This window comes from Microchirus variegatus, assembly GCF_963457635.1.
Source record: "Microchirus variegatus genome assembly, chromosome: 1".
Lineage (NCBI taxonomy): Eukaryota > Metazoa > Chordata > Actinopteri > Pleuronectiformes > Soleidae > Microchirus > Microchirus variegatus.
Window position 1 is genome coordinate 40,276,185 of NC_139802.1, and position 11,569 is coordinate 40,287,753.

At 41.9% G+C, this 11,569-nt stretch overlaps 1 protein-coding gene across 4 annotated transcripts; it reads right to left on the minus strand.

The window, feature by feature from the left end:
* Window positions 1-126: 126 nt before the first annotated feature.
* On the minus strand, window positions 127-10,658 carry LOC310933408 (3-hydroxy-3-methylglutaryl-coenzyme A reductase-like). 4 transcript variants are annotated; one of them, XM_083896893.1, is made up of 20 exons: window positions 10,570-10,658; window positions 9,923-10,126; window positions 8,904-9,015; window positions 8,723-8,810; window positions 7,925-8,009; window positions 7,707-7,812; window positions 7,515-7,621; window positions 7,121-7,240; window positions 6,472-6,605; window positions 6,093-6,382; window positions 5,278-5,426; window positions 4,974-5,168; window positions 4,690-4,848; window positions 4,445-4,602; window positions 4,223-4,328; window positions 3,698-3,868; window positions 3,438-3,578; window positions 2,669-2,827; window positions 2,130-2,284; window positions 127-2,029 (listed from the first exon to the last, which is right to left on the minus strand). In XM_083896893.1, the coding sequence occupies exons 2-20, from the start codon at window positions 10,082-10,084 to the stop codon at window positions 1,978-1,980; spliced, it is 2,649 nt and encodes an 882-aa protein (XP_083753019.1). In that variant the 5' UTR covers window positions 10,085-10,126; window positions 10,570-10,658; the 3' UTR covers window positions 127-1,977. The 4 variants fall into 4 exon arrangements, with proteins under 4 accessions (XP_083753019.1, XP_083753016.1, XP_083753017.1 ...); XM_083896890.1 differs by having other exon boundaries at window positions 5,278-5,429; XM_083896891.1 differs by having other exon boundaries at window positions 5,278-5,429; window positions 10,489-10,596.
* Window positions 10,659-11,569: the final 911 nt, after the last annotated feature.

Here is an 11,569-nt window from a genome sequence, read left to right on the forward strand (position 1 = left end):
ACTAACGGTCAGCGAGATACGCCTGTCACAGACACACATACAGACAGACACAACTTGCTTTATAGATATTGTTGTGTTGTACACAGAGATACAAAAAAGAGACTTCAATTCAATTTCAAGGAAATATTTCGTTTATGTCTTAAATAAAACACTGTACAATATTTTGACACAAACATTTTCAAATTGATTATTCTAACTAGCACATGCTAAGGCTCAACGTCTGAGACACCGCTGTGAGATAAGGCCACTTCAGAGCTTCGCTGCAGAAGAATCTGCACTTCCTGTTCTGACCTTTTACACCCACGCTCATTCACATTCACCTCAGATGTAAAAGTTCAATATATTAATTCATATGGCTTTAGTTTTCCCATGATCCTTAGCGGGGGGGGGGGGAAGAAAGAAAGAAGCAACCAGCCTCTAAGAGAAGAGTCCTTCAGTTCACGGCTGCAGCGTTATTCAAGAAGGATTGTGCAAGAAGTGATGAACACTGAGACAGTAACACATACATTCAGGCGGAATTTTAAAAGCTCCCGACTTTACGACTCTTCAGAGGCTTTAGCCGAGTACCCGTCAAAGACTGAGGCTACGTCCATACGACTACATTTGCTTTTTAAGACGAGGCGACCCATGTTCCAAACTAAGAAACCTAAAAACGTACATCATGTGACCACAACAGTGTAAACAGGAACCGGGTTAGATGCTTAGATTCAGAGCATTCCATTAATGTGGAACGATAAGGGGGGGGAGGGTAAGCTCAGGTGTGTGACATTCAGGACAGTGTGTTGGTAGAAACTGAATTTACTACCTGTAAGTATGTTAGTAAAGGTGTATTATCTCTTTAAAATTAAAATAGTTTGGTTTCCGGGGCTTTCATGTGTACTTTAGGCAGAGGTGTCTACTTGCACCATGTTACAGCCATGATGGGCATGAATATTTTATTATTTGAGTTCCAGCAACTATTCATGATCATATTTAAAAAAAAGTAATAATAATAAAGAATAATAAAGAGCATGTCTTTTTTTTCTCCAATGAAAATTTACAGGGTTCAATGAATGCATCTTGAAGCTGCTCCTAAGCTCAACACACTGCGGACCCCAAAAAAGTATTAAAATTTACCAGGGTCATTGAATGCATTTTGAAGCTCGTCCTCCTAGGTCAACACACTGTGGACCCTGGAAAGTATTAAAATTTACCAGGGTCATTGAATGCATCTTGAAGCTGCTCCTAAGCTCAACACACTGCGGACCCCAAAAAATTATTAAAACTTACCAGGGTCATTGAATGCATCTTGAAGCTGCTCCTCTTAGGTCAACACCTGCGATACAAATACTTTCCAGATAATTTAGCATTTTGCTTGAAATGTCTGTTCCTAGTTTTTACGGACAGACGCAGCCACAGCGAAAGCTGACTCCAAAGATAAAGAGCAATATTATTTTTGGCGTGTCCAAATGTCCATGTGCGGCACTGTAGTAATGTGGACGTAGCATAGGCTAATCGAAACTTTTGTCACGATTCCCCCGTTTTCTGAAACATTAGTGTTAAAACACGCAAGGCGATTTAAAATGTTGCAGACGTATGGCACAAGTAAATAAATAATAACGACTTGCCGGCTCCTCTGCAATCAGCAGGGGAGACACGAAGTCAACACACGGTCAGTACGTTTACATGACAGTTGAATTCTGAGTAAAACCTTACCTCCCACTGAAATTGTACACCTACATCTAATTTGGTGGACACACCTCATCCAACCAATGAATTCCCCTTCAGTGCTTTTACACTGGGGCACGGACAGTTATCCCAACTGTACATGTAAACGTACTGAGTGTCTGTCAACAAGAAATTGGTCTGGTTATCCGTCTTCCACAGGTAGTAGCTGCAGCGCGTCATCAAGTGACCCCCGTCCGTCAGCGGTCACAGCGACGCCCTGCACCTGTATCCACGACATTCACTAACTCACTCCGAGGGACGGACGCCGCTTCACTGTTTCACGTCTCCGTTTTGAGATGATTCCGACAAGTTTGTTCTAGATCTAGGACGAAAAGGAAAACAAAAAAACAGAGCACATCAGCACTTGCATAGAAAACACATAACATTTACAGCAAATGTCTGCGTGTGAAATGCTTGCTGACCTGTTGTGGGTCATGTGACTCTTGACTAGGTGTCCAGCAGCTAGAGCCGCCATCAGAGAGAGCTCTCCTGCCAGGACGGTGCCACAAACTATACGGGCCAGTCGACGGGCATTCTCACACGGCTGGTCTGGACTGCTACCTTGGACACCGAGCATCTAAAAGACAGATTAGAATAATACATCGCTCAGCGTCTCGTTACTGCGAAGGCTTTAGACCAGGGTTTCTCACTCCTGGTCCTGGGGAGCAGGGTAACATGCAGGACAGTGGCTTCCCAGGACCAGGAGTGAGAATCCCTGCTTTAGACGAATCCATGGGTCAAATTCCAGGACTTTTCATGAGGACGTGGAGTCGGCCGGTCAGAAATAGATGCATTAAAAATGTCGATGCTTTAATCCATATTTGGTGAATTCTTGTGTGATATTTCTAAATGTTAAACTCCAAACATCTGACTTTTAAAATGCCGCTCTACGGATCAGAACCGCTACACCCCTAACTGATTTTAACCCACAAATCTTACATAAGTATGACTGACAGGTTACCTGTAGACAGGCCTGCTGTGGTGGCAGGTTGGTGCCTCCGCCCACTGTACCCAGCTCTATGGAGGGCATGGTGCAGCTGATGTACAGATCTTCTCTATGTGGACCAGCAGGCTCCATCTGAGTGATGCAGTTCGAGCTCCCCACTGTCTGAGCGGGATCCTGAAATAGTCACATTAGTCTTTTAAGTGTGAGAACGAAGATAAAACTGTAAAGATAGAGGCCTGGTTCCTTTTTACAGTACGTTATGTTGCATAACTTCTCGGGTACTGCATCATGGAAACATATCCAGTATAGGTTTTGCCCTGTGGAACTGCACATTCATCCATATAGATTTAAAGGGGAAAAGTTCTATTCTTGGCACCACAGTGCAGCACAGAGTTCTACACAAACTTCCAGCCTCAGAGGATTTATCTGTCCAGTGGATACATGTTATATATGACGGCAATGTGCCTGCTAGAGCCTGCAAATTATCACTTTTCCAAATGCTAACTGCTGTTAGCTCCCAGTAGCCTCTGTGGCTGATGTCATTTCCTGTCCATTAAGTTTCGTTTTACTTTTTTTTTTAAGGTGGACCTAAAGAGATACTACTAATCTGAGTGTTCTGAACAGGGCTGTTTTGGCAGGGTGATTGAACTGCTGTGGTGCTTCATCCGTATTTTGACCAAAGCATGTCACAGACATGTTCATTAGGACACCAGGGAACTAGTTTACCTTGGAGAAATATGGTATAATATGACTCTTTTAAATGATGTGCGAATGTGAAGTTTACCTGTCCACAGGCGATGTAAATGGCTGCTACAATGTTGGCTGCGTGTGCATTAAAGCCTCCTATACTTCCAGCAATGGCCGAGCCCACCAGGTTCTTATTGATGTTCAGCTCCACCAGAGCAGCTGCACTGCTCTTCAGCACCTGCACAATCAGACAAAGTAAAACAGCTTATTGGTGTGAAATGTGTGATTTTTATCAGCAGCAAAAATAAACTCCACAGTTACAATATAAAGAACATAAAGAATATAAAGTGCTTTTACCTCTCGTACCACCTTTGCAGGGATGGTGGCCTCACAGACAGCAGCCTTGCCGCGGCCCAGAATCCAGTTTATGGCAGCAGACTTTTTGTCGGTGCAGAAGTTGCCGCTGACTGACAGCAGCTCCGTGTCTGGAAACTGCTGCTTGAGTCGAAGCAACGCCTGTTCAGTTCCCTGATAAAAAAGACAGCACTGTTGACTATTTAAAAATACAAAAAAAACGTATCCAAAATTCATATATCCGTTTGAAAATTGGTGGGAAACTGCAAACTTGACCCTTTAAATCCTGTAATCTCAAATTATACAGCCTAGACATCCATCAAAAAGAGCTGCTGGATGTCCTCAATTGTTGTTGACTACCGTGTTGTCACAGACACCCCCACCCACCGAGTTAAGATACTGTTCTCAGGCTAAACACAAGCCTGACCCAGTGCTTTACCATTCAAAACCCTTGCGTACTGTACCAACACGGCCCGTACCATGATGGAAACACAGCATAAGTGACCACTGAATAAGAGCGGATCATACCTTTGAAAGCATGTTCATGCCCATGGCGTCCCCCGTCTGAGACTGCAAGCGAAGGTACAGGTTCCTCCCAGCTACGCTCACCATCAGCTTCTCCAGACGAGCAAACCTAGCACGAGTAAAACATCCATGCAAGTAAGATGTGAGCATCCGAACGTATCATTTCATAGATGCGAGTATTCATCCTGTTTTTGTTACAAGTCACATCACAGCGTTTCCTCTGACCTGCTGGTCTGGTCAAAGACCTCTTTGATTGCACTGAACCCATCCAAGGTCTCCAGCCAGACTTTGACCTCCGCAGCCCGGCACGCTGAGGGCAGCCTCACCACAGGACCTCGGGTCATGCCATCAGCTAGGATTCTGCTGTGGCAGCCCCCGCTCAGCTGGACAGGAAGGATGTTAAGAGTCAGCACAACGTACACATACACAATCGGGGAAAGCACAGCGAACGCGAAATCTCCCTCACTCACAGAAATTGCTCTGCATCCCCTGTTCGTGCTGGCGACCAGGCAGCCTTCTGTGGTCGCCAACGGAATGTGGAACTGCTTCTCATCCAACAGAAGAGGACCGGCCACTCCTACTGGCACCGGCATGTACCCGATGACATTCTCGCAGCAAGTACCCAACACCTACAGGCCAAGAACATAAATATAAGCAGAATACAAGTGCAACATGGACACAGAAACATTGCCTCTGTCCAAAAGTGACTTCACTAGCAGTCAATTTTATTTTATAAGTACACGTCTTGCCAAACCTTAGAATAGTCGTAGTCCTGGTAAGGCAGACGGGCCAAGGCGGAGGAAACGGGCAGCTTTGGGGACAACATTTCCCTCCTGATAGCCACGCCCCTCTCTGGAGTCTCCAATAAAACATCCACTTTATAGCTTGGGATGGTGCGTGAGGTTACCAGGTTTATCACCTCTGCGTTGCTGAGGAAACGAGCACCTCTCTGGAAAGCATCAAGAATCAAAAAACAGCAATGAATTCAACCTTCAGCGACAGACAGAGGTCATTCGCTTTGTGTCCATTTAGGATTTGTAACTGCAATGGCAGCTTGCCTGGGGATCCATGAGGATGGTCATACATTCCTCCACTGTCCGCCGCTCTGCACTGGAGTCGCTTAGAGGAACGGAAGGTGTGAGAGCAACAGACTCTGCAAAACATGGAGTGCCATTTCCAACCGAGGCTGCTGGAGCTGGAGTTACTTCTGCTGTTAATGATGAAAGACATAGTTGGAGACAATATTAACCCATTAAGATTCACCAAAACTACTTTGATAATTTATTAAGGTTTAAATTCGTTTTTTTTGTTACCCTTAAGGGATTTCAAGAAACAAATCAATTGAGACAGCCATCTACAGATTAATCTAATATAAAAAAAATAATAATTAGTTGCAGACTGCAGTCCCGATTACAATAACATGACATATATAATGGCCTCCAAAGCACAAGTAGTGTTTAAAAAATGGAATTCTAACTCCAGAGGCCTTTGTAAACAAGTTTTACTTGTTTTTTATTTTACCTCAGGTGCTGAAGCAGATAGAAACAAGCATTTACAACAAAAGCCAAACATTTGTTTCTCGCAGTTTAAGAAGATGACAACCAGGACATAGTGCGACAGTAATCTCAATCAACTGCTGCAGCGTGTGTGTGTGACATATTACAACCTCTTACAACACTTTGCCAATTTAATAAGTAACAGATCATAAAATGTCTATTTTCGTTTTACTGGGAATCACATGCTTTATGATATGGTGCAGAAGTCAGTAACACAGGGAATTTTTTAATTATTCTTTTAGCATGAGAACTGAAATGACAACCAAAGCATGCTGTCCTAATTGATTAAAGCTAATGGTTGCAATTATAAGTCTCACCCTTGACTCCGATGTCCGTGCCAGCCTCAGGGGAGGGTTTAGACTCTGAGACGGCTTCCGAAACAGTTGGGTTGGTTGCCGAGATAACATTTGTGGTCTTCTGAAGTTTCTGCACTGGGAGGTCCCTCCTGCAGCATTCCCCGACTCCCCAGGGCTTCTGGGAGTGAGGGGAGCCGATTATGGGACTCTTGAGGGACAGGGAAGACTCTGTCTCCGTTTGCTCAAAGAAGACGTACTTGACGGCGAGAAGCAGGGCAAGGCTGAGGGTTATGACCTGCTCCAAGTCGATACTGACATTAGGCATAGAGAGAAGTCGTATATTAGTAGTCAATACGCCATACATATACACATAATAATCAACCTTCCTTCAATTCGGTACCTGTTGAGCTTCAGAGGCCATGTAGAACCATCAGCCTCCAGCCTCTTGGTAATGGGCCCCTCCACTGTTCGATTGTGACCTGGATTTTCAGATGCTAGACGGGTATGAGCATGAACCAAGGCTAGGCCCAGTGACTGAGGAAGAGATGATGAAATGCCATAGTCAGAACACATTTCTTAGTAAGGGATAAGGAGTCAGAATAGCAAAATCATTGAATGAAACAAGGCAATGAAGACCTTTTCTGAGATATTCTCTGATCAAACGTTTGCATATCCTTAGTTCTCAATACTGCATATTGCCATATATCGCATCAGTAACAGCTTTATTTATGTATTTATTTTTTAATAGTTGTGCTATATAGATGGAGCCCCCTATTTCAGTCAACTACCTTTTCTCTTAGGTGTCTTTGACAGTACTCGGTATCAGTATGTGAGCCAGTAACTGAGAAATCATTCAAAACAACATACAGGTGTGGAAACTTTCCCTGAGCGGCTACTTAAACTTGTGTAGATATTAACATTTAAGGTTATATTAACTGGGTGTTTTTCGGTTATCATGATGATTTTGACACTACAGAACTGCCAAATATTAGTACTTCACAAATTGTGCTAAGGGTGTGTACATTCAGTGCTGCTGAATTGTTTCTCACCATGATGATTTTAACCCTTTGAGTAACAGGGTTTGGCTTTTTGTCCTCCTCTTCAGCAAGGACATGGGCAAACTGGCTTAGCTGCCAGATTGGACGACCCTCGCGGCTTTCCCTGGAAAGCTGTGCACAAAAACATACAAAAGTGTGTTGTCAGGTGTAATTACACACAAGAAAAGAACATTTGTATTGTGTTGGTTCAACAGTTAATGACTAGTTAGTGAGTGTCAATTCGAAGTACAAATACTTTGTAGGAAAAAAGTGCTGCATATTATGGCATTTACACTATACAATTTCAAAACGAAGCAAGACCTTACTGATTCTCAAATTACCAAAACTGTGCCGCCCTTCTTTAAATTCACACCAGACTCAACTGAAAGTCACCCATCATTCCTACCTCAAGGACTAATGAGACACATGCAGGGAAGAAGGTCATGAAGACCAAGTAATTGGCCAAGACAGACATACAGCCAAAACAGCACATGATCTCCAACTGAGGCACACCTGGATAAAAATGGAGAACCGTGAATTAGTGAGTTTTTCATCAATGACTGATTTGATAAAGAGAACATGGCTGTGATTGTGTTACCTGACATGGTGCCAATCCCAATGACCAGACACTCAACCACAGCGTCCAGGGTGAAGGTGGGTCCCAGGATGGCCATGCCCTGGGAAATATTCTCCCTTACCTCCTCCTGTATACAAGACACAGAACCACAGCAGTAGTCAGTGACTCAATCACTTTTTTTCCCCCCCAACAAGAGTTCATAGATCTTTGCTCTGAAAATCTAGGGTGTGTGACATTACCTGAGAGTTTGAGCTGAGGGCAAATTTGGCCAATGCACAGGCTTTGGATAGGTCAATGAGCAGCAGGAAGAATGGCAGGGCTTCACTGAAGGAAAAACGAAAAATGAATATGAGAAAATTAGCCCCGTCTACATTGATGTGGAGGCAAACGTATGTGAGGTGGCACCTGACAAGTTATAAATTATATAGAGATAATACAAATAGATGTACAGCCTAAAATCTAGTCATGTCTCCGAGCCAGTGGAGGTGGTCTGGGATGCATACATACAACACCAATACGTTCACAATTCAGGGCCATAATTTTAACAATGCTTACCATGATTTCTTCCTATTCCTACCATTAAATCCTATTACATTTTACAGCTGTATTTTTAGTGTATCGATTGATCTCTTGCATCAAGAAATAAACTTTCATGGACTGCTAAATAGTCAAACTAGTTTAAAGGTCAAGTTTTAGTTTTTGTAAACAGAATTAAAGCCTGGACAAATTTACATACAGTGAGAGGTAAAAAAGTGGTTTAACAACATACATACAGGCCCTGTTGTTTATGCATTGTAAAAGGCAAGGCTACACATTCAGTCGAATAGGTAAACATTGTTCATAAATTCTGCAGCGGAAATTTGACTAAAACCCTGGCTAGTCTACAATGTTTTCTTCTTCACGTCTAAGGCTGCAACTAACAACTATTTTTATAATGGTAAATCTCAACTACCGCAGCCCTAAAACAGGCAATAATAATATATTCGTTTTGAGTATGATTCGAAAAAAAAAATCACATGTGCATATGCAAAACTCACTTTAGGCCGGTCAGCTCTTTACCGAAGAAGTGGATGACAACTGTACTGAAAACAAAGCTGGAAAATACCGTAAATAACCCTGCGATACCTGTAAGAAAGGGGAACAAAAAAAACACTCTTTTATGGACATCATGTTATTTTATAGAACAATGTTCAACACGCAGCAGCTCATTATACTGACCCAGAATGTATTTGGAACCCAGTTGTCTGAGATTCTTGAACTGGAAATATATGTAAACGATGGCCATGCAGCGAGTGATTGTTAGGATGATGATGTCACTGCTGTGGATTTTCTGAAAAAACAATTTGAATCAATTCAATTTTATTTGTATAGCATCAAATCATAACATGCATTATCTCAAGGTACTGTACATAGACTAGGGCTGGGCGATATGGACCAAAACTCATATCCCGATATATTAAGGATGAATATCAATATATAATCGATATAATATTGTTTCCGCAGAGTGAGAGCTGTGAAATGAAACGTTCAGTCAAAGCCAAATATGACCCGTAACAAGTAGTTTTACTGAAACCGGCTAGTTCAGTGAACAGTTGGAAAGTGAAGTGTATAAATAATAAACACAAGTTTCTTCACTGGGTTCATGAATAAATCCTCAGCTGTTCAAATAATACAGTGTAAACTGTATGACAAGTGGGCAAGTTCTCCCACTGAAAATGATGACAGAGGTCTGGCATTTTCTTCATTGGTAGAGAGACAGAATGTGGAAAAAAAAAATATCCTGGAAATCACATTGTAGGATTTTTAAAGAATGTATTTGTAAATTATGGTGGAAAATAAGTATTTGGTCACCTACAAATAAGCAGCCAGACCTGTAACTTCTTCTTGAAGAAGCTCTTCTGTCCTCCACTCGTTACCTGTATTAATGGCACCTGTTTTAACTCCTTATAACATTACAGACCTCTGTCATCATTTTAAGTGGGAGAACTTGCACAATCGGTGGATGACTAAATACTTTTTTGCCCCACTGTATGCAATATGGTCGAAATCCACATCCCATTTAAACATATATAGATATATTGTTCATATCGAGGTGGGGAACAGATAGGGGGGAGATAAAGGACAAGAGGGAGATGAGGTACAGACAGAAGAAAGAGACCAGGAGCAGATATACAACAATTTTATCAAGTTATAAGTTACAGGACAGTGAGAGTCAGTGATGAAATGTCAAAACTCACCTCTTCAACTTTGGGGCACTCGTTCCAGGCGCACATCTGGCTGCTAGTTGCCAGGCTGTTCATAGACACCAGGCAGACGGTGAATGCGAGGGTGCCCACTATTACCTCCCATGGGTGGGAGGCCACCAGCAGGCCATGGAGCCTAAACAGATGTCCCAACATGGTCCCACGACACTTTACTGCCACCTAAAATAACAGGCTCACCTGTGGGAGAGACGGACAAACATAACGCCTTGTCATTCCAAGTCAACGAGACGAAACGTAATGTACGTCACGAAACTAAAATGCTAAAATGACAAACCAAAACAACGAGACTGCAACTGAGAGCTGTGACACCGCTATATAGCTTCGTAGTTGTGGCTAACTTCCCTAACAGTTACCAGTTCACAGGGAGTAGAAGTATTCCGGAGCTCCTCGTTGCTGCATGTTTAAAAGACAGGCAATGTCAACGCTCGAGGTAATGTGTGAGGCGTATAGCTCTCGGCTGTGTATGCTAACGTTGAGCACATAAGCGAAAGAGCTTTGGGTTAGCAATAGCCATGTTACGCTGTCACACCCGAAATTACCAACTCCGGCAGACGTCAAGGTCAGTACACCCCCTCCAGAGTCACTTCACTTAAAAATGTATATATATTAAATTCTCGTACTTCCAGTGATGAGTATAGACGTGGTCAAGGCGTCTTTCCCATGATATCGGTGTCTTTCTTTCACTATTTCTTAGCCTGGAAGCTAATCACGTCGTCACGTAACCAACATGGCGGAATGGAAATCCCGACGTCATGAGTACGTCCTACGTCACGTGGGCGGCGTGACGCGTGACGCAGGGTGCAACTGCGCCCCACAGAGGAAATAATAATGACAGTATAATAATACAAATAAATAAATAAATAATAATAATTATACAAAAAATAAATTAAAAAGTTTTTTAAAAAGTGCCGGTAATTATTTCGAGTTTCTACTCGCTTTTTTTTTTTTTTTTACTTTCTTTCAAAAATGTTTTACATGAAGCCCTTCTTCCATTATGTTTAAGCAGTTTTGTCTAAATGCAAGGCTGTTGTTGTTTTTCTTTAAAAAAAAAAAAAGAAAAAAAGACATAGGACGCTTTTTTCCTTAACATGCAATATGGAGGACGAGACCTGACATATAAATAAATAAAGGAATAAATCAATACATAAATGCATACATAAATACATAAATAAATAAATGCTATACATTACTACATTTCTGTATTTATTTATTTATTTATTTATTACTGTTTTTATTTATTGATAGGTCAGGTCTTGTCCTCCATACTTGCATACCCTGTAACTTTAATTATTCATTAGTTTTCAACAGTCAATGTTGTCATCTTGTTGGGTATTTGCATCCTGGTTTTTGCCAAATGAAACATCACTGACACCTGCTTTGAAGCAGATGACAAACAATACAGGGTGCAATTAAAGGCATATGATACAGATGAACAGGTTTTTTAATGATTTAAAAAAAACACACAAAAAAACCCAATGATTTATTTGATACATCCTCTGTATTAGGATATGCATAAATGATGCATAAAAATGCATAACCGGTCTTATCTGCACTGCAGGACATACATTTAATGATATCACATCAAGATCAAAGGTCAATATCGCATACTTACTGTCTCTT